The 19,332-nt window shown below is 48.1% G+C and overlaps 3 protein-coding genes across 9 annotated transcripts in view; 1 reads left to right on the top strand and 2 right to left on the bottom strand.

Annotated features, from left to right (window-relative positions):
- RAB5B (RAB5B, member RAS oncogene family) overlaps positions 1 to 1,918 on the bottom strand; it is a 14,154-nt gene extending 12,236 nt beyond the window's left edge. The window contains exon 1 of the mRNA XM_012653643.1: positions 1,796 to 1,918. The gene's annotated coding sequence lies outside the window, so the exon portion shown is untranslated. The remainder of the gene's footprint in view (positions 1 to 1,795) is intronic.
- A 1,128-nt stretch (positions 1,919 to 3,046) lies between these two features.
- CDK2 (cyclin-dependent kinase 2) lies at positions 3,047 to 9,075 on the bottom strand. 5 transcript variants are annotated; one of them, XM_012653005.1, is made up of 8 exons: positions 8,722 to 9,075; positions 7,948 to 8,025; positions 7,732 to 7,852; positions 6,871 to 7,041; positions 5,949 to 6,050; positions 5,107 to 5,250; positions 4,600 to 4,803; positions 3,047 to 4,318 (listed from the first exon to the last, which is right to left on the bottom strand). In XM_012653005.1, exons 1-8 carry the CDS (start codon positions 8,835 to 8,837, stop codon positions 4,214 to 4,216), a joined length of 1,041 nt encoding a protein of 346 aa, XP_012508459.1. In that variant the 5' UTR covers positions 8,838 to 9,075; the 3' UTR covers positions 3,047 to 4,213. The 5 variants fall into 5 exon arrangements, with proteins under 5 accessions (XP_012508459.1, XP_012508466.1, XP_012508436.1 ...); XM_012652982.1 differs by having other exon boundaries at positions 3,140 to 3,649; XM_012653012.1 differs by lacking the exon at positions 5,107 to 5,250.
- A 711-nt stretch (positions 9,076 to 9,786) lies between these two features.
- PMEL (premelanosome protein) lies at positions 9,787 to 19,305 on the top strand. 3 transcript variants are annotated; one of them, XM_012652967.1, is made up of 11 exons: positions 9,787 to 9,906; positions 12,887 to 12,997; positions 13,149 to 13,295; positions 14,669 to 14,803; positions 15,209 to 15,370; positions 15,620 to 16,342; positions 17,489 to 17,605; positions 17,849 to 17,933; positions 18,045 to 18,250; positions 18,333 to 18,441; positions 19,057 to 19,305. In XM_012652967.1, the coding sequence occupies exons 1-11, from the start codon at positions 9,819 to 9,821 to the stop codon at positions 19,196 to 19,198; spliced, it is 2,025 nt and encodes a 674-aa protein (XP_012508421.1). In that variant the 5' UTR covers positions 9,787 to 9,818; the 3' UTR covers positions 19,199 to 19,305. The 3 variants fall into 3 exon arrangements, with proteins under 3 accessions (XP_012508421.1, XP_012508427.1, XP_012508414.1); XM_012652960.1 differs by having other exon boundaries at positions 9,816 to 9,906; positions 18,354 to 18,441; XM_012652973.1 differs by lacking the exons at positions 12,887 to 12,997; positions 13,149 to 13,295 and having other exon boundaries at positions 18,354 to 18,441.
- The last annotated feature ends 27 nt before the right edge of the window (positions 19,306 to 19,332 follow it).

Raw genomic sequence — 19,332 nt, 5'->3', positions numbered from 1 at the left:
TGTGTGTGTACTAAAGAAGGTGAATGACAACCCATAGTACAACCCTCTGCTTGTCTAAATTTGATAGAGGACAAAATGAACTGTGAAAGGAGCACAATAAATAACAGAGTATCATCACAGAAGGGAAAAGTGTGGAAAAAATGAAAGACTAGAGTTTGGTGAGAACATGAAAATAGAATTGCCTTTGGGTGGCACATCCCCCAAAGCAAAGCAAGATTGGTCTGATCTGCTCTTTCTCATCCCTGACTTTCTTAAATGAAATATAATGAGCAAGGTATGTATGTGTGGGACGATTTACACCTTTTATACTTCTGTACAGCTTAAATATTTAAAAATATGTACATATTATTTTTGTAATTAAGAAATGTAGTGATAAAAGATATTGGTATAGAAGGGAAAAAGGAAGCAGCACAATTCGGGACAATCCAACAGGCTCCAAGCTATGGGGGACTAAGAAGGTTAGCAGACTGTCAAAAATATATGGGGAGGAGGGGACTCTATCTACTCCTCTGCTTTAGTAATTGATCTTCTTTTTGCCATTCATCCCCTTCCCCAGATACCTCACAGTTTGACATAACTTTCTAACAGCAGAGAAATCTAGGCTCCTGAAGAAGTAGACAAAGAACAAGGGGTGATGCCAACCTTTTGGAATGAAATTTCTCACCTTTCCCCAAATCTCTTCCTCAGTGATATCACCTCATAGTTCCAGGCCTGGCTAACTCCATTAACTGCCTGGGAAATACCACAAAAGTTTCACCAACTAAGGTAAGAAGATCTCTTGATGGCTGAGGATCTCAAAGGCCTTTTCCTGTGCAGATAACGAAATCATTCCCCACTTCTAAGTCAGAGATATGGTATTCACTATACACCACATTATTAAGTGGGAAAGCGGACAAAACATCCCCCAAATCTAACTTCTCAGGACATGAAACAGTATAAGAAGAAACAGACTGCAGTATAGACCAGCTATGAGGTCAAGAGAAAGTTCAAGGGCTGAGTTTAGAGCAGCCAACAGTCAAAGAAAAAAATTAATTTACTTTCATCCTCATTCCTACCCTGGGAGTACCAAAAAACTTCAAATTACCAATCTAAACACTAAAGGCAATAAGAAAGAGGGTACTCCCGACCCAGAGCCTCTAGTTTAGCCCACCCTTCAGCATTCCCAGAAGGGCCCATAACTGATACCAGGCCCTGCTTCCATTTCATCAGCTACCTTAGTCTTCTACATTAGTAAGGCTTTCTTCGTTTTCCCCAGTTCTCCCTCACTAAACCAAATCCCTCTGAACACTACAGCACCTTCAGTTTTTATAATAGCCACTTTCCCTGAAAATAACGCCTTTTACCCAACTGAAAACCCTTCTCAGGCCCTTCCAATTAGACAACTCTCCAGAGACCCAGCCCCGGTTATCCTCGGGGCCCTGGCGTCAGGTTTGACCCCTCCTCACCTCCCGGCAAATGGGCTTACCTCACCCGCTGTCCCGTCCCTTTCCCCAGCTCCTCCCTCTTCAGCGCTGCTTAATGAGGCCTGCCCCTGCCCTCACACAAGCTCCGGGCCTCCGGCGCCCGGCCCCCAGCCCAGCCGCCTCCCCGACTCACCAACTTCGGGGTCCCAGCCCGCCCGGTCCCCTCCTCAGCGCCCCCATTAGGCCTGCCGGGGCCCGGCCCCCTTCTCCCCTCTCCAGCGGGCCACTCTAACCCCTTGCTTAGGCCCAGACCCGCCTCCGCTCTCAGGTCAGCCCATTCTCATCTCCTGGGCGCCTCTGCCCCAGCCCTTTGGGCTCCATCAGCTCGGTACCTGGGGCTCCGTCTCCCCCGTCGGCCCCAAGCCTGTGTCGAACAGACAAACAGCTGCAGCTCAACCAAACCCTCCTGCCCCTCCTTCTCCTCCTCGCCCTGGGCGGGGGCTCCAGCCAATAACTCGATTACCCGCCTACCATCGAGGGTGGGCTATATGTGCACTCATCCGCCAATCCTCTGGAGAAAGGCGGGTCTCTTGAGCGCTGTCACCAACAAGTACGAGCAAGGGACCGGACGGGCGGGGCCCCAAGCCAATAGATGGAGAGAAAGCTTGAAGATGGACGAGGTGAGAGGCCATTAAAAAGCGAGCTCCCGGAAATAGGGGGCGGTACACCGTTGACAGGCGTATGTGTCAACCAATAAAATCTCGACACCCCATGACCCCCGCCTTTGACTCATAAACATCTAATCAGGTGAGTGATAGAGGCGGGTCAAACTGAAACTTTAACCAGTACTGCAAAAATTCGGGACTTGACTGGCAGTCAAGGCGGGGTTGAAAGAAGTCTTTGGAAGGCCGCTACGGACCTTTGCCCCTCCCCCTGGATTTGGCGGGGGCTACCTTTAGTGCCCGGCCCTCCATGACAGATTTGCGGGCATAAAGGGAAATCCTCTTCTAGGGATCCGGAGCCTGGGATTTTTAGTAACCCTTACGTCAGCGCTTCCTCCTTTTAGTGAGGCTTCAGAGGACAGTTTTTGGGGTGGCCCGCGGGCGGTCTGAGCTGTTTCTTGGTGAAGTGAGACAATGGGAACTACAAAAAGTGGTAGCTTGGAGACGCTTTAGCTCTTCATAATAATTTTTCATAGACAATTGATATTTTCTGAATCGTATGTAAATATGAGTAAAAGAATCTTCAGAAAACTTTGTTGTTTGTGATATGCAACAAAAAAGGAAAATCAGCGAGCTTACTGTGAAATGCACCCTAACATTGAAATTCTGTAACTGTTGCTTTCTACGCATGTGTACATGGGGTGTGTATCTGTACGTGTTGGTTGGGGGTCGGGGAGTGCTGGTGTGTGGGGAAAGTGAAGTAGGAAATATATAGGCTTCAGTTTCCCAAGCCATAAAATAGGGATAGTAATACCCACTTTGCTCACCCTCAGCACTAACCAAAATGAGATGGGGTGGGTAGCTCTGCAGAGATAGAGATTAGGAAAAGAGGGGTCAGAAATCAATTATCACATATACACATTCATATTCTCTCTCACACCATTCTTTCAGTAAATAAATAAAAGGAGGAAAGAAATAAACTATAAAACTAGGAACACTGTTTTAATGAATTACAAACTAAATTACAAATAATGTTAATAGCAAGAGCACTCAAGGACAGGGGTGGGAGAGAGAGACAAAATCATAAAAGGAAAAAAATACTTTTTTTTTTTTTAGCATTTGTATTACAAAACCCCATGGTGCACATGGCAACAAATCCACCCACTCTGACAAAAAAAAAAAAATTACTATAACCTGAAATATAAATATAATTGTTCATCCTTCTTTTAAAGAGATATTTTTCCCAATGCCCCACTCAGTCACAGCCCTGAAAAAGTGTCAGCATTCTCAAAATGATGACTAAACCCTAACTTCCACTCCTATGGGGTAGGGGGTGGCTTTCAGAGGAAGATGGGAGCAGGGATCCCTGGCAACTGAAGAACTAAGAATCCTAAAAGGAAGAGAAAAATTCAAACATCTCTGACCTGCCTCATAAGGCTGAGATGAAGCAACAGATCGGAGTAAAGCACAGTCCCTGTCCCAGAGCCTCCTCAACTCCTTTTGCCTATAGGAGGGACATACAAGGGGACAGGGGCAATCATTTCTTCTGCAGTCCCACTGGGGCTGAGTCTTGAGTCTGCCAGCCTGTTAGGTGAGGTGAAACATTAAAACTAGGGTATAAACTGATTGGATCTATTTTTTAAACCTAATTCTTTAGAATAGACCCTCCACATTTTATTTTGCTCGGTTCTCAAAAGTTCCAACTTAGTCCCCTGCTATCAGTTGGCCTTTACAAAAACAGTGGCAGCAGGAGGCTTGGAGTCCCTGACATCCCCAAACACAGGAAATAATAATTATGGGGCATTCAGAGAGCAGGATTGCAAACCCAATGTAGGGGGAGAACACTCAGCTTTGTTTTGTTTTGTTTTTTAATACCAGCCCTCCTCAGCAGTGACTTAAGAGGCGGGGGACAGGGTGGTGAAATCTGACTTAAGTGCATCTAATACTAAAATTTCCTTTCATTTTCACCTATTCCTCCCTTCCACTCCTGTATTCCCAGAGTTGGTTGGCCAAGAAGGGAAGGTGAGTGTTTAAGGCAGCCAGATGAGATCAAGGGCCAACCTGAGTTCAAACAGCCCAGAGCCAAGCCAGGTCAAGCCCACCATGGAGGAGAGGGTGAGATTGGGGGTGGGGGCTTAGAGAAGGACATCAGAGCCGAAGGTGGGGTACTGGCTTGGTCACATCCTGGAAGAAAGGGTGAGTCAGAGCTGCCTTTGCCGAAATCCGCTTGTTGGGGTCATAGTGCAGCATTTGCTGGAGGAAGAGATGTATGCTGACTTCAATGATGTGATAGTGAACTAAATGGGCAGCAGGTATTCCCAGAAATCAGGAAACCACAACTCCTTCTACCCAAGGCAGAGTTCTCACTTCCCTCCTCCCATATCTGAACCAGCACACCAAAAGGGAGAGAAGCAGGGACTAGGGATACAAAACACTGAGACCAGAGTTCCTGGTCTTATCCTTCCTTCACCCTGGAAAAGCCCTTCCCTGGGGGAATGAATGAGGGGAAATAGGTGCCCACTCCCCACTCTCACCGATAACAAGCTCCGTCCATCTTCATCCAGGGGAGGTACAACTTTACTAAAATCTTGCCGGGCCCACTTGGGGAAACTTGGCTTATAATCAGGCATAGAAGTAACTCCTGGCCAAACCACCTCATCTGGGGTCCCCAGAGTCCGAAAGATCCGGAAGAGTTGGTCAATCTCAGAATCACCAGGGAATAGGGCCCTGCGGGTCACCTGAAAATGGGGAAAGAGGAAAGGCCAAGACCCACATTGACGTCAGTCAAAACTGTCCCATGTACAAAGGAGGTTCCCACAGGCAGTGGAAGGTCAGCAGGGCCCCATGATTCCCTCCCCAGGGCGTTTCATGGGGTCAGTCACACAGAGCCTGAGACAATGAAGTCCCTTCATCTGTCTCTTCGCCCCCTCCTTCCTTCCCCCAACCATGGCTTTGCAGATCCCCAAGGCTGGGTGGGGCTGGGAGAGGGTGAATGTCTGGGGTGCCACTGACATGTAGCAAAGGGATCCCAAGCCACTCACGGGGTGTGGGGTAGACACTGCGGTCATCCCCCCTCCTTGTGATGCAGCCACTTCTAGATAGGAGCACAGCGGGCAGAGACTGTGTCTTCCATTTCTTCTGTGTTCCCCACAGCACCTAGCATGGTGCTGGGTACACACTAGGTGCTTAACAAATATTTTTTGATGAATTGAGAGAGGAATATGGGCAATTGTAAGGTAATGCACTAGGGGATAAATGTACATTACATATATGTATATGTATGTGTATATATATGTAGGCTAATAGTTTCCAAGCCCCCAGTTACAACCCAGATAAAGGACCATAAAACATGTTGCTGACTTGATTTGAAGACTCAGCCTACTGCACTGTTGTATTAAAAGGGATGGGAGCTCCCACATAAGGCTGGGCCTCGAGGATCCTTCAATCTGAAAAGCCAGAAGTTTAGGGGGGACATAATCTAAGTCTGTAGTTTAAATGAAGGGTATGGATAAAGTGACTGCAGTTGGCTTCACTGCAATCCTGACACCCTACAATAAGGTCTACAAATCTTGAAATGAAGGAGACACTAAATAGAACTCAATCTCCCAAATACATGCAGACTGAAGTTAAAACAGATGCAGAAATGATTTAGTTCATTTCAGTGATAAGAGATATATTATAGATACTAAGACTGTTTGAGGGTATCCTAACATTGTGGTTGACATCAGAGGCAACAGTCCCATCCTTCCCCACCACCCCTTGGTGCTACTCTAGAGAGAGAGCCCTGTGATGGAAGGACCATAGATCTGGGCCAAGAAACAGTTCTGCTGTTCTTAGATGTGGGGAGGAGTGGGCTGGGTGGAACTTGGGCAAGCCTCCATACCATCTCAGCAAAGATGCAGCCCAGGCTCCAGATGTCCACGGCTGTGGAGTAGTATTTGCAGCCCAGGAGGATTTCTGGTGCTCGGTACCACAGGGTCACCACCTGGGGGATGAGAATAGGAAGGGGAGGGGTGGTTTATAGAGCACAGAGATTCCCATATCTCAGCTCAATACTACTCTGCTAACTCTCAGCCTCTTAATAGTTTCCTTGCTTCCATTCTTCCCCTCCCTCTGATTTCGCCTAACAGAAATGACTACACACAGCCTGACACAGTGGCTTACGCTGTAATCCCAGCACTTTGGGAGGTTGAGGCAGGATGATCACTTGAGCCCAGGAGTTCGAGACCAGCCTGGGTAACACCCCATCTCTACAAAAAAATTCTTTAAAAATTAGTTGGGCATGGTGGCAGGTGCCTGTAGTCCCAGCTGCTTGGGAGGCTGAGGCAGGAGGATCACTTGAGCCCAGGAATTCAAGGCTGCAGTGAGCTATGATCAAGCCATTGTACTCTGGCCTGGGTGACAGAGCAAGACCCTGTCTCTTAAGGAAGAAAAAAAAAGAAAGAAAGAAAGAAAAAGAACTGGCTACACACAACTTCTTAGCTCAGAGTTAGCATAGTACACGTCACTGCAGACCATATTTTCCAAACCCTCAATTTGGGATCTTCCTGGAAAACCTGAGACAAATGATCATAATTTTAATGGTATGCCATTCAGCTGCCCTGGCTTGGTATCTAAGTCCAGTTAGCCCCACAGTATGAATTCTGTGCATACCCTAAGACTCCTTAGGGTGTCAGAGATTCTTTCCATTTACTAAAAGAGAAAATGTTGGCCAGATATCCTTAGTAACTCTGTGAATGCCCTTGTGAACACCTCCTGGGAAGCTCAGAGAAGAAAAGCACAGAGGGACTTACAGAGGGACTCACCTCATGGGTGTAAGTACGAACAGGGACTCCAAAGGCTCTGGCTAGTCCAAAGTCTGCTAGCTTGATAGCCCCCTCTGCGTTGATAAGCAGATTCTGAGGCTTAAGATCTCGGTGCAGGACCCGATGAGAATGGCAGAAAGCTAGGCCCTGGAGCAGCTGGAATAGATAGCTCTGACAAGGGAGAGAGAGAGGACTGTGTTTCTCCACAATGAGAAGATTTGGTTTGCTCTGTGACCCCAAAGCTCTACTAAAGCTTTACTATGTTGGATTATAATACATGTTTACAAGCTATTTCTCCCATTGAACTGGCAGCCCAGTGAGGATAAGAACCAAATCTTGTTCAGTTTTGTATCCTTTTCCATACCCTGTGCCTAGCACATTGAAGGTGTTCAATGAATGTGCATTGAATAAATGTTTCTTGATAGATTGAAAGTAGCTCTGAGAGTGAAGTATCCAGCCCTAAAACAGACAATAGAGACTCACTGGCTAGTTTTTCCACCAACGGGTGAAGGGCTTTTTGGAGGAAATCTACCAAGAGCCCTGAAATCCCATTTACCTGAGTTTCATCTGACCTCCCACCTAAACTGCTAGGATGACTCACTAGAGTTTCAACTTTGATTCTTCAGCCCAACCCTAGGGTTAGATTTCCAAATTCTGGACTCAGGTTATGCTGCCTGAATTAGAATCAGGGAGTGGTGGTGGTGGTGGGTGGGTGTGTGTGTGTGTGTGTGTGTGTACACGCGCGCGCAGGGGGATGAGGGCTGGGAAGGAGGCCAAGATCACAGATTATGTCCCTGAACTGACTGCCTCCAGTACCCCAAGACATGCCCATGATGGGGAGGAGCTGATGAGAAGCATTACCTTGATGAGGGGAAGAGGAATGCCAGTGAGAGCAGAGGCATCCATGAATTTCTTGAGATCTTGGTGTAGAAATTCAAAAACCAGGTAGAGTTTATTTTCTGTGTGGATGACATCCAGCAGCCTAGGAAATGGAGGTGAGGGACAGAAATGCCCACATTACACAGATGCTACTCATCCTTCTTTTCCTATCAGATCACCTCCCAGACACACACTTACTTGACAATATTAGGGTGGTTAAGCTCCTTAAGCAGAGAGATTTCTCGGATGGCAGTACTGGGTACACCCTCAGTCTCACTTGGAGAGGTTGGGAAAGAAGAGATGAGAATATGGTTACAAATATTCCTTTTCCCCAAGCCCAGTCATTCTTTCCCCTCAAGGAGACACCCTCCCAGCATCCCCCAGGAAAGTGAGGGAAGAGAAAGGGTGCTCTAAGTAGTTAATTCTTGGGTTGTCAGGGTGTGGCTTTTGGAGACATTTAGGTCTTTATTTCCTCTTTTCCCATAAGTAGGTAAGTAAAGCCTTCTGGTGAAGGTGAAGCAGAGAGCAGGTAATAGAGAAAAAATATGGGAGAGGGACCAGTGAGGTTTAACTGCCATTCTCTCGAAAGAGAGAGAGAATTCTAAGATGAGGGTGGGGTTGGGGCAGTGAGGAGGGCTCTTCATTCAGAAAGGTGCTCTTCACCGGTTCCCACATAACCTAACTCCATGGAGAGTCCTGGACCCCATCCCAGAGGCCTCCTTTCTCTCCCTGAGTGTCTCTGGTTGCACATTTGGGGGCATCATCCGGCTCAGTTCCGGAAGAAAGTTTTCCATGGATTCTACACCACCCTATACTCTCCCTAGGGAAACCCTCTACTGTCCCCCAACCCACCTCTCCACTTCAAAAGAAGTCCCTCCCTGCTCCCTTCCGGTCCCTATACCCGCCTGTTGGGGTGGGGGGACAGTCAAGGAGTTCCCCCAGTTAGGAGTCCCGGGTATAGAGGCCACTCACGTGTCCAGGCGGATTTTCTTAAGTGCTACCACTTCTCCGGTCAACTTGTTTCTGGCCTTGTACACAACTCCGTACGTGCCCTCTCCGATCTTTTCCACCTTTTGGAAGTTCTCCATGAAGCGCAAGCGAGTCGGGTCAGCCCGGCCCTGGAGTGGGGGCCCGGGAACCCTGCAGAAAGCGGGCCCCGGCTCTCGGGGGCCAACGAGGGGGAAACAGGGCCCACCACCTTGGCCCCAGGTCGCGATGGAACGCAGTGTATCTCTCGCTCTGGTCAATTTGTCCAACTTGAAACAATGTTGCCGCCCGCCCCCCCCCCAGTTTCCGACCTCCACCAGAGGCTCCTCCCCTCCTTCCCGCGTTTCCCTGGCCCCGCCCCCAGGCCTTCCTATTGGTCAACGTCAGAGGGGGCGGGGCGAAACCCTCGCTCCTCGCCGCCAGTGACCCCGCCCCGTGCAAGTTTGGTTCTGAGGGGCAAGACAAGCTTCTTTCTCCGTGGGGCAGCTGAACACCTTTTCCCAAGTATCTGCTTTGGGTTAGAGTTTCCTATCTGTGTCTCTAGTCTGCAGGGATTCCCTCACCTCTAACTCGCTGTTTTCACCACCACCCCTGGGGAAAATGTGCACTGACCTAAGATTAAATTCCACCGGGCCCAGGGAGTCTCATTGTAAAGGATTCCCCGACCTCTGAGAAGTGTTGCCTCCGCCTCTCAGCCTACCCCAATGCTGTCTCTCTCTGGTTTTGGATGCAGAGTTCTGTTTCTGTCTTTTTAATAAGTTCCTGGCTTGATTAGTTTACTCTCCCACGATGAATTGCGTGTGTCTGGTATGCGTTCCGTAGCTGCCTTTCAGTCAACTCTTTCCCGGGGAATGGCGTGTGTCTAGATGACAGTGACCCAGTGAAACCAGAAACTGACATTGAGTAGTGGGATGGGAAAGGAACGTCCAAGGACCCAGGATCCCTTGTCAGTTCTTCCTCTTTCCTGCCCTACGGCCCCTCCCAGGCCTGCCCTGGAGGGAGAAGAGGAAGGGCTATGCAAATGAGCACCCCTTTGTTATATAGGGGCTTATCCCAGCCCCCCAGTACCTTTGGTTGTTGGAATGAAGAACAGGATGGATCCGGTGCTGAGAAGGTACCCTTTTTGTTTGGCTGTGATGAGTGCTCTGCTGGCTGTAGGGACTACCCAAGGTGAGTGCGGGTATGTGGATGGTGAGTAGGTGTGAATTTGGGGATGAACACCTACTCTGGTTTTTCCCCTCCTAATGGGAGATACCACCAATACTTCAGGCTTCTCCCACTCATTTGATTTAGTGAGGATGTAAGCATCTGAGCTCCTTCCCTACATGGAGATTTGGGATTGAGCCTGGAAATAATCTCACATGTTTGGAGAGGCAGAAGGATAATAAGTCTTTGTGGCACTAATTCTGACGTCCCCTTGATAGTGAGCTGGAGCGGGGACTCCAAAGGGGTGCAGTGGGTGGGAGACTATTTTAGGTAATGTCTCAGGCACTTGGGGCATGGAATTTAAAGTGAGGAGAAAGAGAATGTGGTATTGGATAAGAAGGCTAAGGAGATACCACTTTCCCCCCTTGGGGTATAGATGGGTGAACACAGCCCAAGCCTTTTGTTCTGGGGCTGGAAGAGACAGGCAGAGGGGTCTCAGCTGAGCATCACATGAAAGGGCTCTGGGGGATTGGGGCCTCGTGACAGGAGCAAGGGGCGGGGAGGGGGGTGGTGAGAGGGTCTGGAATGTCACATGCTGCTCTGAAGAGGGAGGGTTGGAAGTGAAGAAAGATTGGGGCATCTTTTGACTTCTCTTGCTCTAGTGATGGGATGCTCAATGTAACGATTCCAACTCCTTCCCCAGCAGCATCAACTAGGTTTCCAGCACACAGTAGACATGGGCTGAGGATATATGAAATACATACATCCTATCCCAGTCTCCCTTTCTCTCCAGATCCTTGGTCTCACAGACTTCTAGGAAGTTCTCCTTAATCTGACTTCCCTCATTGTGCTGCAGTTTCAAGTCTTTTTCTTTTATTATGTTCCTTAACGTATTCTGGAAACAGTCTGTTCACACTCACCCACCTGAGGCTCTTTTTTGTTTTGTTTTTTTTGAGACAGAGTCTCACTGTGTTGCCTGGGCTAGAGTGCTGTGGTGTCATCCTAGCTCACAGCAACCTCAAACTCCTGGGCTCAAGCGATCCTTCTGCCTCAGCCTCCCGAGTAGCTGGGACTATAGGCATGTGCCAACATGCCCGGCTAATTTTTTCTATATATTTTTTTAGTTGTCTGATTAATTTCTTTCTATTTTTAGTAGAGACGGGGTCTCGCTCTTGCTCAGGCTGGTCCCGAACTCCTGAGCTCAAACGATCCACCCGCCTCGGCCTCCCAGAGTGCTAGGATTACAGGCATGAGCCACCACGCTCGGCCCACCTGAGGCTCTTAAAAGATTGTGCTTACATTTTGGATCCTGATTTTAAAAATTATATGAAGACATTTTTCTAGATGCTTATGAAATTTTATATGGACTGAGTTTGATAATTTTGTCTAGTGTGAAATGACATTGTGCTTATGCAAGAAAATATTCATATTTTTTACAGATACATGCTGAATTTGTAGGGTTAAAATAACAAGATGGGCCAGGTGTGGTGGCTCATGCCCATAATCCTGGCACTCAGGGAGGCTGAAGTGGGAGGATCGCTTGAGCTCAGGAGTTCGAGACCAGCCTGAGCAAAAGCGAGACCCCATCTCTCCTAAAAATAGACAAATTAGCTGGGTGCTACTTGGAAGGCTGAGGCAGGAGGATCGCTTGAGCCCAGGAGTTTGAGGTTGCTGTGAGCTAGGCTGACACGGCACTCTACTCAGGGCAACAGAGTGAGACTCTGTCTCAAAAAATAAAAATAAATAAATAAATAAGTAATAAAAATAAAAAAAATAACAAGATGTTTGGGATTCGTTTCTAAATACTTTAGCCAACTCCACACCCTACCCCTAAAACCAAAAGCAACAACCAATAAGGATAGATAAAGCAAATGTGGCAAAATGTTGTTGGTGGGATCTGGGTGAGGGCATATGGAGGTCCATCAGATCCTTTTTTTCCCCTTAGACCTTTTTCGGTTCAGTTAATAACTTTGGCTTCTCCATCCCCACTCTCAATCTCTGCCTGCTTCTGATCCATCCTCCTCACTGCTTGCCATGGGGATCTTTCTAAAACATAAATTTGATCATATTCAAAAGCTTCTGATGGGTAAATTTTTTTTTTTTTTTTGAGACAAAGTCTCACTCTGTTGCCCAGGCTAGAGTGCCGTGGCATCAGCCTAGCTCACAGCAACCTCAAACTCCTGGGCTCAAGCAATCCCTCAGCCTCAGCCTCCGGAGTAGCTGGGACTACAGGCATGCACCACCATACCCAGCTAATTTTTTTTCTTTTTTAGTTGTCCAGCTAATTTCTTTCTATTTTTAGTTGAGACGGGGTCTCGCTCTTGCTCAGGCTGGTCTCGAACTCCTGACCTCGAGCGATCCTCCCGCCTTGGCCTCCCAGAGTGCTAGGATTACAGGCGTGAGCCACCACACCCGGCGCTGAAGGATAAATTTTGTGGTATGTGAATTATAGGTCAATTTAAAACAAAATGAAACAAAAAACTATTGGAGGTGGCCTTGCCTTACAGAATCCTTAGGCCGGCACTCAAAGTCCCCAACCCATCTTCTCAGCCCCATTTCTCACAGTGTGCATCAACCACATTGTTAGAATCCCCCTAACATGCCATGTCCTTCCATGTCTCCATGCATTTGCTCATGCTGGTCCTAGGGTAACTCCCCATTGAAATCTTTCCCAATCAGCTAGAATGCAATGGAACTAATCTATTTAGTCTGTTATTTTGTTGTACTACATGTATGTCTGTTATGGCACATATCAAACAGTGTCTTGAATTATAATAATTTATGTACATGTCTATTTCCTATACTTCACCTCGAATCCCTTCGGAGCCATATCTTATGCATTTCTTAAGTCCTTTGTACCTAGAACAGAGGTACCTGGTGGGTATTCAGTAAATTAAAATGCACTTTGAATGTGAGAGTGAGTGGAGTGATATGGGAGAGAGTATTATTCTCTGAGAAGGGACTGAATAAGGATCCTAGGGCCCTCATGACACATTTCTTTTAGGACTCAGAGACCAGGACTGGCTTGGTGTCTCAAGGCAGCTCAGAACCAAAGCCTGGAATAGGAAGCTATATCCAGAGTGGACAGAAGTCCAGGGACTTGACTGCTGGAGAGGTGGGAACTTAGAAGTTCCAGGGGAAGGCATGGTGGGAATGGGATGGGGAGAAGAGCAAGAACAACTGGGTTGAATGTAGTTTGGGAAGATAGGGACATAATGTGTGGGGGGAAGCCAAGGAATCCCAGCTAATGCAGCTTCCCTTCCCAGGTGGTCAAGTGTCCCTGAAAGTCAGTAATGATGGGCCTACACTGGTTGGTGCAAATGCTTCCTTCTCTATTTCCCTGCACTTCCCTGGAAGCCAAAAAGTACTGCCCGATGGGCAGGTAATCTGGGCCAACAACACCATCATCAATGGTGAGTACCTCTCTACTCTAGGCCCTTATACCTAGGGCTCAGGTCCCCTAGTATCCCCAATGAGCTCAGGGAATGCCCCCTTCCCCCTCCACTTTTTTTTAGCAAGTTATGTATGTAATATATACTCATTGTAGTAAAATTAGAAAACACAGGCTGGGCGCAGTGGCTCATGCCTGTAATCCTAGCACTCTGGAAGACCTAGGCGGAAGGATCGCTTGAGTTCAGGAGTTTGAGACCAGCCTGAGCAAGAGCGAGAGACCCCGTTTCTACTAAAAATAGAAAGAAATTAGCTGGACAACTAAAAATATATAGAGAAAATTAGCCAGGCATGGTAGCACATGCCTGTAGTCCCAGCTACTCTGGAGGCTGAGGCAGGAGGATCGCTTGAGCCCAGGAGTTTGAGATTGCTGTGAGCTAGGCTGATACCAGGGCACTCTAGCCCAGGCAACAGAGCGAGACTCTGTCTCAAAAAAAAAAAAAAAAAAGAAAAGAAAAAGAAAAAGAAAACACAGATAAAACAAAAAGAAAAGCAAATTACAGTCCTTAAAATGGGGGACAGTGGAATGCAGTGGACCTAGAAGTTGGACAGACCTAGGTTTAAACTTGTCACTGGTATGTGATCCTGGGCAAGTTACTTGATTGTTTTTTGCTTCTATTTCCAAAGCATAAAGGGATTGTTGTAAGGATTAAAATGATAATGATAGTGATAATGGCCAGGTGCAGTTGCTTATGCCTATAATCCCAGCATTTAGGGTGGCAGAGGTGGAAGGATCCCTTGAGCCTAGGAGTTTGAGACCAGCCTGAGCAACACAGTGAGACCCCATGTCTACAAAAAAATAGAAAAATTATCTGGGTGTGGTGGTGCATGCCTGGAGTCCCAGCTACTCAGGAGGTTTAGGCAGGAGGATTGCTCAAGCCCAGGAGTTTGAGGCTATGATGACGCCACTACACTCTAGTCCAGACAGCAGAGCAAGACCCTGTCTCAAAAAAAGACAAAAACAAAAACAAAACAGTGATAATATGTAAAGTACTTAACATACGGTCTGCTCTAGCCTACAGTAAATCCTCAATAAATGTTATCTAGGGCTGTTATTTTTATTTTTATCCCACTAGCTAGAGTAAATCACTAACATTTTGATATACTGCTTTCCAATCTTTTTCCTATGTAAGTATTAATATATACATATGAATCTTAAATTATAGTTTCCACAGCCCCAACTACCGCCTCAAATTAGTTATGCCATGGAGAATGTACTGTCTAGGTAGGGAGTATTCCCAGAGCCCCTCTCTGATCCTCTAGGAGAAATTTTAGAGGTTTTGGTGTATAATAAAGAATGCCAGGGTATGAGGGTGACTTTGTATTTACCTTTCAGGGAGCCAGGTATGGGAAGGACAGCCAGTGTATCCTCAGGAACCTGATGATACCTGCGTCTTCCCTGATGGTGGACCCTGCCCATCTGGCCCTTGGTCTCAGAAGAGAAGTTTTATTTATGTCTGGAAGACCTGGGGTGAGGGACTCCCTTCTCTGGCCTGTCATCCTCACTTGTATTTACCTCTTCATACCTGATCACCTTTCATTTTGCCTTCACCCCTTAACTTCTGTGACTTTCCTTTATCTTCATTTTCCCCTTGGCTCCTTCCTCTTCCATAGCACCTAGCCCCCTTCAACTCTCTCTGTCATAATTCTGTCTGGTAGCCCTTCTCCAACTATAGTCCCACCCCATAGACCCCGCCCCCCATTTAGACCCCTTCCCTGTACCCCCGCATACCACAGCCTTCCAAATACCCTCAGAAGTAATCATCCTCAGTAGACCTCCTGACCTCCCTTCTCCAGTGCCCTATTTCTAATCCTGCCCCTCAGTCCCCTTTGACCAGTACCTCTTCCTCCCTGCTTTTCATTCCAAAAACCTCAGGCCAATACTGGCAAGTTCTAGGGGGCCCAGTGTCCGCGCTGAGCATTGGGACAGGCAGGGCAATGCTGGGCACACACACCATGGAAGTGACTGTCTACCACCGCCGAGGGCCCCGGAGCTACGTGCCCCTTGCTCACTCCAGCTCAGCCTTCACCATTACTGGTAAGGGTTTAGGAAGAGGCAAGGCTAGTTATAGGTGGAGAGAAGGTGGGGAGGCTTGGCTGGACTGCAAAGGGCAAGGGGAAATGTGTGGAAACATAAAGCGGCAGCCTCAGGAAGACCTGGGCAGAGAAATGTGGGGCATAGAGCCAGTAAAAGGCCAGTCAGTCAGTTTGGGGTTAGAGAGTGTTGCTGTGAAAGGAGAAGCTGCAGCCCAGGCCTGGCTCACATCTTTTCTGTCTTCAATCCCAGACCAGGTGCCTTTCTCTGTGAGTGTGTCCCAGCTACAGTCCGTGGATGGAGGAAACAAGCACTTCCTGAAAAATCAACCTCTGACATTTGCCCTCCAGCTCCATGACCCCAGTGGTTATTTGGCTGGGGCTGACCTCTCCTATACCTGGGACTTTGGAGACAGTACAGGGACCCTGATCTCTCGGGCACTTGTGGTCACTCACACTTACCTGGAGCCTGGCCTAGTCACTGCCCGGGTGGTCCTGCAGGCTGACATTCCTCTCACCTCCTGTAGCTCCTCCCCAGTTCCAGGGACCACTGATGGGCATATGCCAACTGCAGAGGCCCCTGGCACCACAGCTGGTCAAGTGCCTACTGCAGAAGTCATAGGTACTACACCTGGTCAGGTGCCAACTACAGAGTCCCCTGGAACCACAGCTCTGTGGGTGCCAACCACAGAAGTCATAGGTACTACACTTGTGCCTGTGCCAACTGCAGAGGGCACAGGTACAACACTTGAGCAGTTGCCAACCTCAGAGGTCATAGGTACCACATTTGCAGAGATGTCAAGTATAGAGGCTATAGGCACGACACCTGCAGAGGTGTCAACTGCAGAGCCCTCTGGAACCACAGTTGCACAGGTAACAACTACAGAGTTGGTAGAGACCACAGCTGGAGAGTTACCCACCCCTGAGCCTCAGAGTCTGGGTGCCAGCCCAATCATGCCTACAGAAGATATCACAGGTAAGAGAACCAGTGTGAGTGATGTTCATTGAGGTGGGATATTTGTCATTGCTCTACTCTGAAAGTCTTACCCAGGCCCCAGATGTTACCTAGTCCTTTGCTTAGCACTGTGGTCCCCTCAGAGGTCTTACCGGCCTGGCTATAAAGCCCTCAAGTCTTTCTTAATGACATGGAATAGATCTGGAGTTCAGGAAACCAGGGTCTTCCCTTAGGCCACGAGGAGATGGCTTGTTGCTTCTCTACCACTGAGGGTGTCTTCCCTGGTGGCCCAGTGGTTAGGATTTGGCATTCTTTCTACCACTGAGGAGAACTATTGGGAAGGCCAGGGAACAGACTGTGGTCATTTACATAATATTTATATTTCATTTTCTGCTCAAGTATAAATGCACAGAAATTTTTCCTAGATTCTAGGATGCCCATCCTCCCATTTTCCACCTCGAATTCCCATCCCAAAGCAAAAAGGAAATGAGATAATGATGCTTACATGAGTTAACATGTTGAATGTCGATCAGGCGCGGTGGCTCACGCCTATAATCCTAGCACTCTGGGAGGCCGAGATGGGTGGATTGCTCAAGGTCAGGAGTTCAAGATCAGCCTGAGCAAGAGGGAGACCCTGTCTCTACTAAAAATAGAAAGAAAATAGCTGGACAACTAAAAATATATAATTATAGAAAAAATTAGCCGGGCATGGTGGCGCATGCCTATAGTCCCAGCTACTCGGGAGGCTGAGGCAGGAGGATCGTTTGAGCCCAGGAGTTTGAGATTGCTGTGAGCTAGGCTGATGCCACGGCACTCTAGCGTGGGCCACAGAGCCAGACTCTGTCTCAAAAAAAAAAAAAAACACACAAAAAAACATGTTGAATGTCTAGTCCAGGACCTGGCCTAGTATGGGGCATAGTAAACATTTGAGGATTTTTTTTTTAAACTCCAATTCTGTCCCTAACTGTGTGACACTGGAGCAGTCAGTTTCTTCTTCTGGGCCTGTTCCCTTATCTATAAAATGAGATTTCCCACATCTTATCTAATTCCAAGCCAGTGACTCCAGGATCCAGTAGTTCTGGCTCAACCTGGAAAGATGCCTGCTTGGCCTCTGCCTCTGGGTGAGTCATCTATCTTGATCTTGCCTCCTCAATCTTCTCCTTCTAGGTTCCCTGAGCCCCATGCTGGATAGTACAGCCACCTTGAGGCTGGTGAAGAGACAAGTCCCCCTGGATTGTGTTCTGTATCGATATGGTTCCTTTTCCCTCACCCTGGATATTGTCCGTGAGTCTTGCCTACTTTGGGGGCTGAATGGAGGGAGGTATGTGCTGCCTAGGGCAGGTCAGTGGAAGCATACCTTGGGAGGAATTACTTACCTAGACAGACAGGAAGAAAATTCAAATGCCAGGGTCCTCTTCTGAAGGCACAGGGATGGGATTGGTGGAACAGCCCTAGGGCTTTCCTGTCTATAGGCTTTTAGGGAGGCCTGGTAGGAGAATCCCAACTTACAATCATGCACCTCTGCAGAGGGTATTGAAAATGCTGAGATCCTGCAGGCTGTGCCATCCAGTGAAGGGGATGCATTTGAGCTGACTGTGTCCTGTCAAGGCGGGTGAGTGTACCACTGGTTGCCCTGATAACTCTTGGGTTGACTGTTGACTGGTTCCCTAGTGTCCCAGTGTTCCTTCCCAGATCCCCCATTATAAGCTGATACCCCTTTTAGGCTGCCCAAGGAAGCCTGTATGGACATTTCATCACCAGGGTGCCAGCCTCCTGCCCAGCGGCTGTGCCAGCCTGTGCCACCTAGCCCAGCCTGTGAGCTGGTTCTGCACCAAGTACTGAAGGGTGGCTCAGGGACCTACTGCCTCAATGTGTCTTTGGTTGATGCCAACAGCCTGGCAATGGTCAGCACCCAGCTTGTCATGCCAGGTAGGTACTTGGACAAGAGCTAGGGTGAAGAAGGGACATGGGTTGAGGCCAGCTGGCAGGGAGCAGACACTGACTAATGTAGTGTCTGGGATTCTACTCACAGGTCAAGAAGCAGGCCTCGGGCAGGTTCCCCTCTTTGTGGGCGTTTTGCTGGTGTTGATGGCTGTGGTACTTGCATTTCTGATATATAGGTAAGGGCCCCACCACCCAGCTCAGACATCCTTATCCCTCATTACCATTATTCACTCTTCCTCAAGGGGAGAAGGAACCACCACTCCCTTTGAGGAAGCATGGTGTCCAGGAAAGAGCCCAAGCTTGGCAGTTACACAGGCCTGGGCTGCAATCTTGCTGTTGGGCCTTGGGAAAGTAGCTTAACTTTTCTGAGCCTCTGAAAAGTAGGAAAACTAGTATCTTCCTTGTGGGGCTGTTGTAAAGATTAGACACAATGTGAGTAAAGCACCTGGCTCTGAAGCAAAGGTGTAATAATTGATGATATTAATGACTATTGTCAATAATATTAAGAGTGGGGCAGTTTGGGTGAACTGAGTTCTCCACCTGCAAGAAGGGCAGATCCCCAGCCCTGGGGCACCAATATTCTCAAAGCAGGGGAGCTTCTAGGGTGAGAGGGGAATGGACAGAGGTTACCACAGAAAAATGAGAATAAACTCCAGAGGTAAGAAGGGGAGGGAGCTAGGATCAAGGCCAAGCAGACATGGAATAGGGGTATGTCCCCTTCTTTGGAGAAGAACAGACAGCCTGCCTTTGTCCTTTGCTAATCAGCTTCCCCCTTCTTCTCCCAATATCAGGCGCAGACTTATAAAGCAGGGCTCAGCGCTTCCCATTCCCCAGCTGCCTTACAGTAGCACCCACTGGCTGCGTCTGCCCAGGGTCTTTCGCACTTGCCCCGTTGGTGAGAACAGCCCACTCCTCAGTGGGCAGCAGGTCTGAGTACTCTCATATGATGCCATGATTTTCCTGGGGTTGACAGCAACATCTTTATTTTCTCCAGTCTTCCCTTGGAGACTACCATAACCTGAAATAAATACTCAGAACCTAGTCCTGGTTTCTTTGTTTTGTTTTTG

Source organism: Propithecus coquereli, unplaced genomic scaffold, assembly GCF_000956105.1.
Source record: "Propithecus coquereli isolate 6110/MARCELLA unplaced genomic scaffold, Pcoq_1.0 Scaffold111, whole genome shotgun sequence".
NCBI classification, from domain to species: Eukaryota; Metazoa; Chordata; class Mammalia; order Primates; family Indriidae; genus Propithecus; species Propithecus coquereli.
The sequence above is the reverse complement of the archived record's forward strand: the minus strand, read 5'-3'. Positions and strand labels throughout refer to the sequence as shown.

Bases quoted from the DNA above. Each gene is read 5' to 3' on its own strand.
- PMEL (XM_012652967.1), top strand. From the start codon at position 9,819: ATGAAGAACAGGATGGATCCGGTGCTGAGAAGGTACCCTTTTTGTTTG. The intron at 14,804-15,208 runs GTGAGGGACTCC...CAAAAACCTCAG, and splicing joins TTATGTCTGGAAGACCTGGG to GCCAATACTGGCAAGTTCTA. The intron at 17,934-18,044 runs GTGAGTGTACCA...TACCCCTTTTAG, and splicing joins ACTGTGTCCTGTCAAGGCGG to GCTGCCCAAGGAAGCCTGTA.
- CDK2 (XM_012652982.1), bottom strand. From the start codon at position 8,837: ATGGAGAACTTCCAAAAGGTGGAAAAGATCGGAGAGGGCACGTACGGA. The intron at 8,026-8,721 runs GTGAGTGGCCTC...AACCTCTCCAAG, and splicing joins AAGAAAATCCGCCTGGACAC to TGAGACTGAGGGTGTACCCA. The intron at 5,251-5,948 runs GTATGGAGGCTT...ATATTTGTTAAG, and splicing joins GCTGCATCTTTGCTGAGATG to CACCTAGTGTGTACCCAGCA.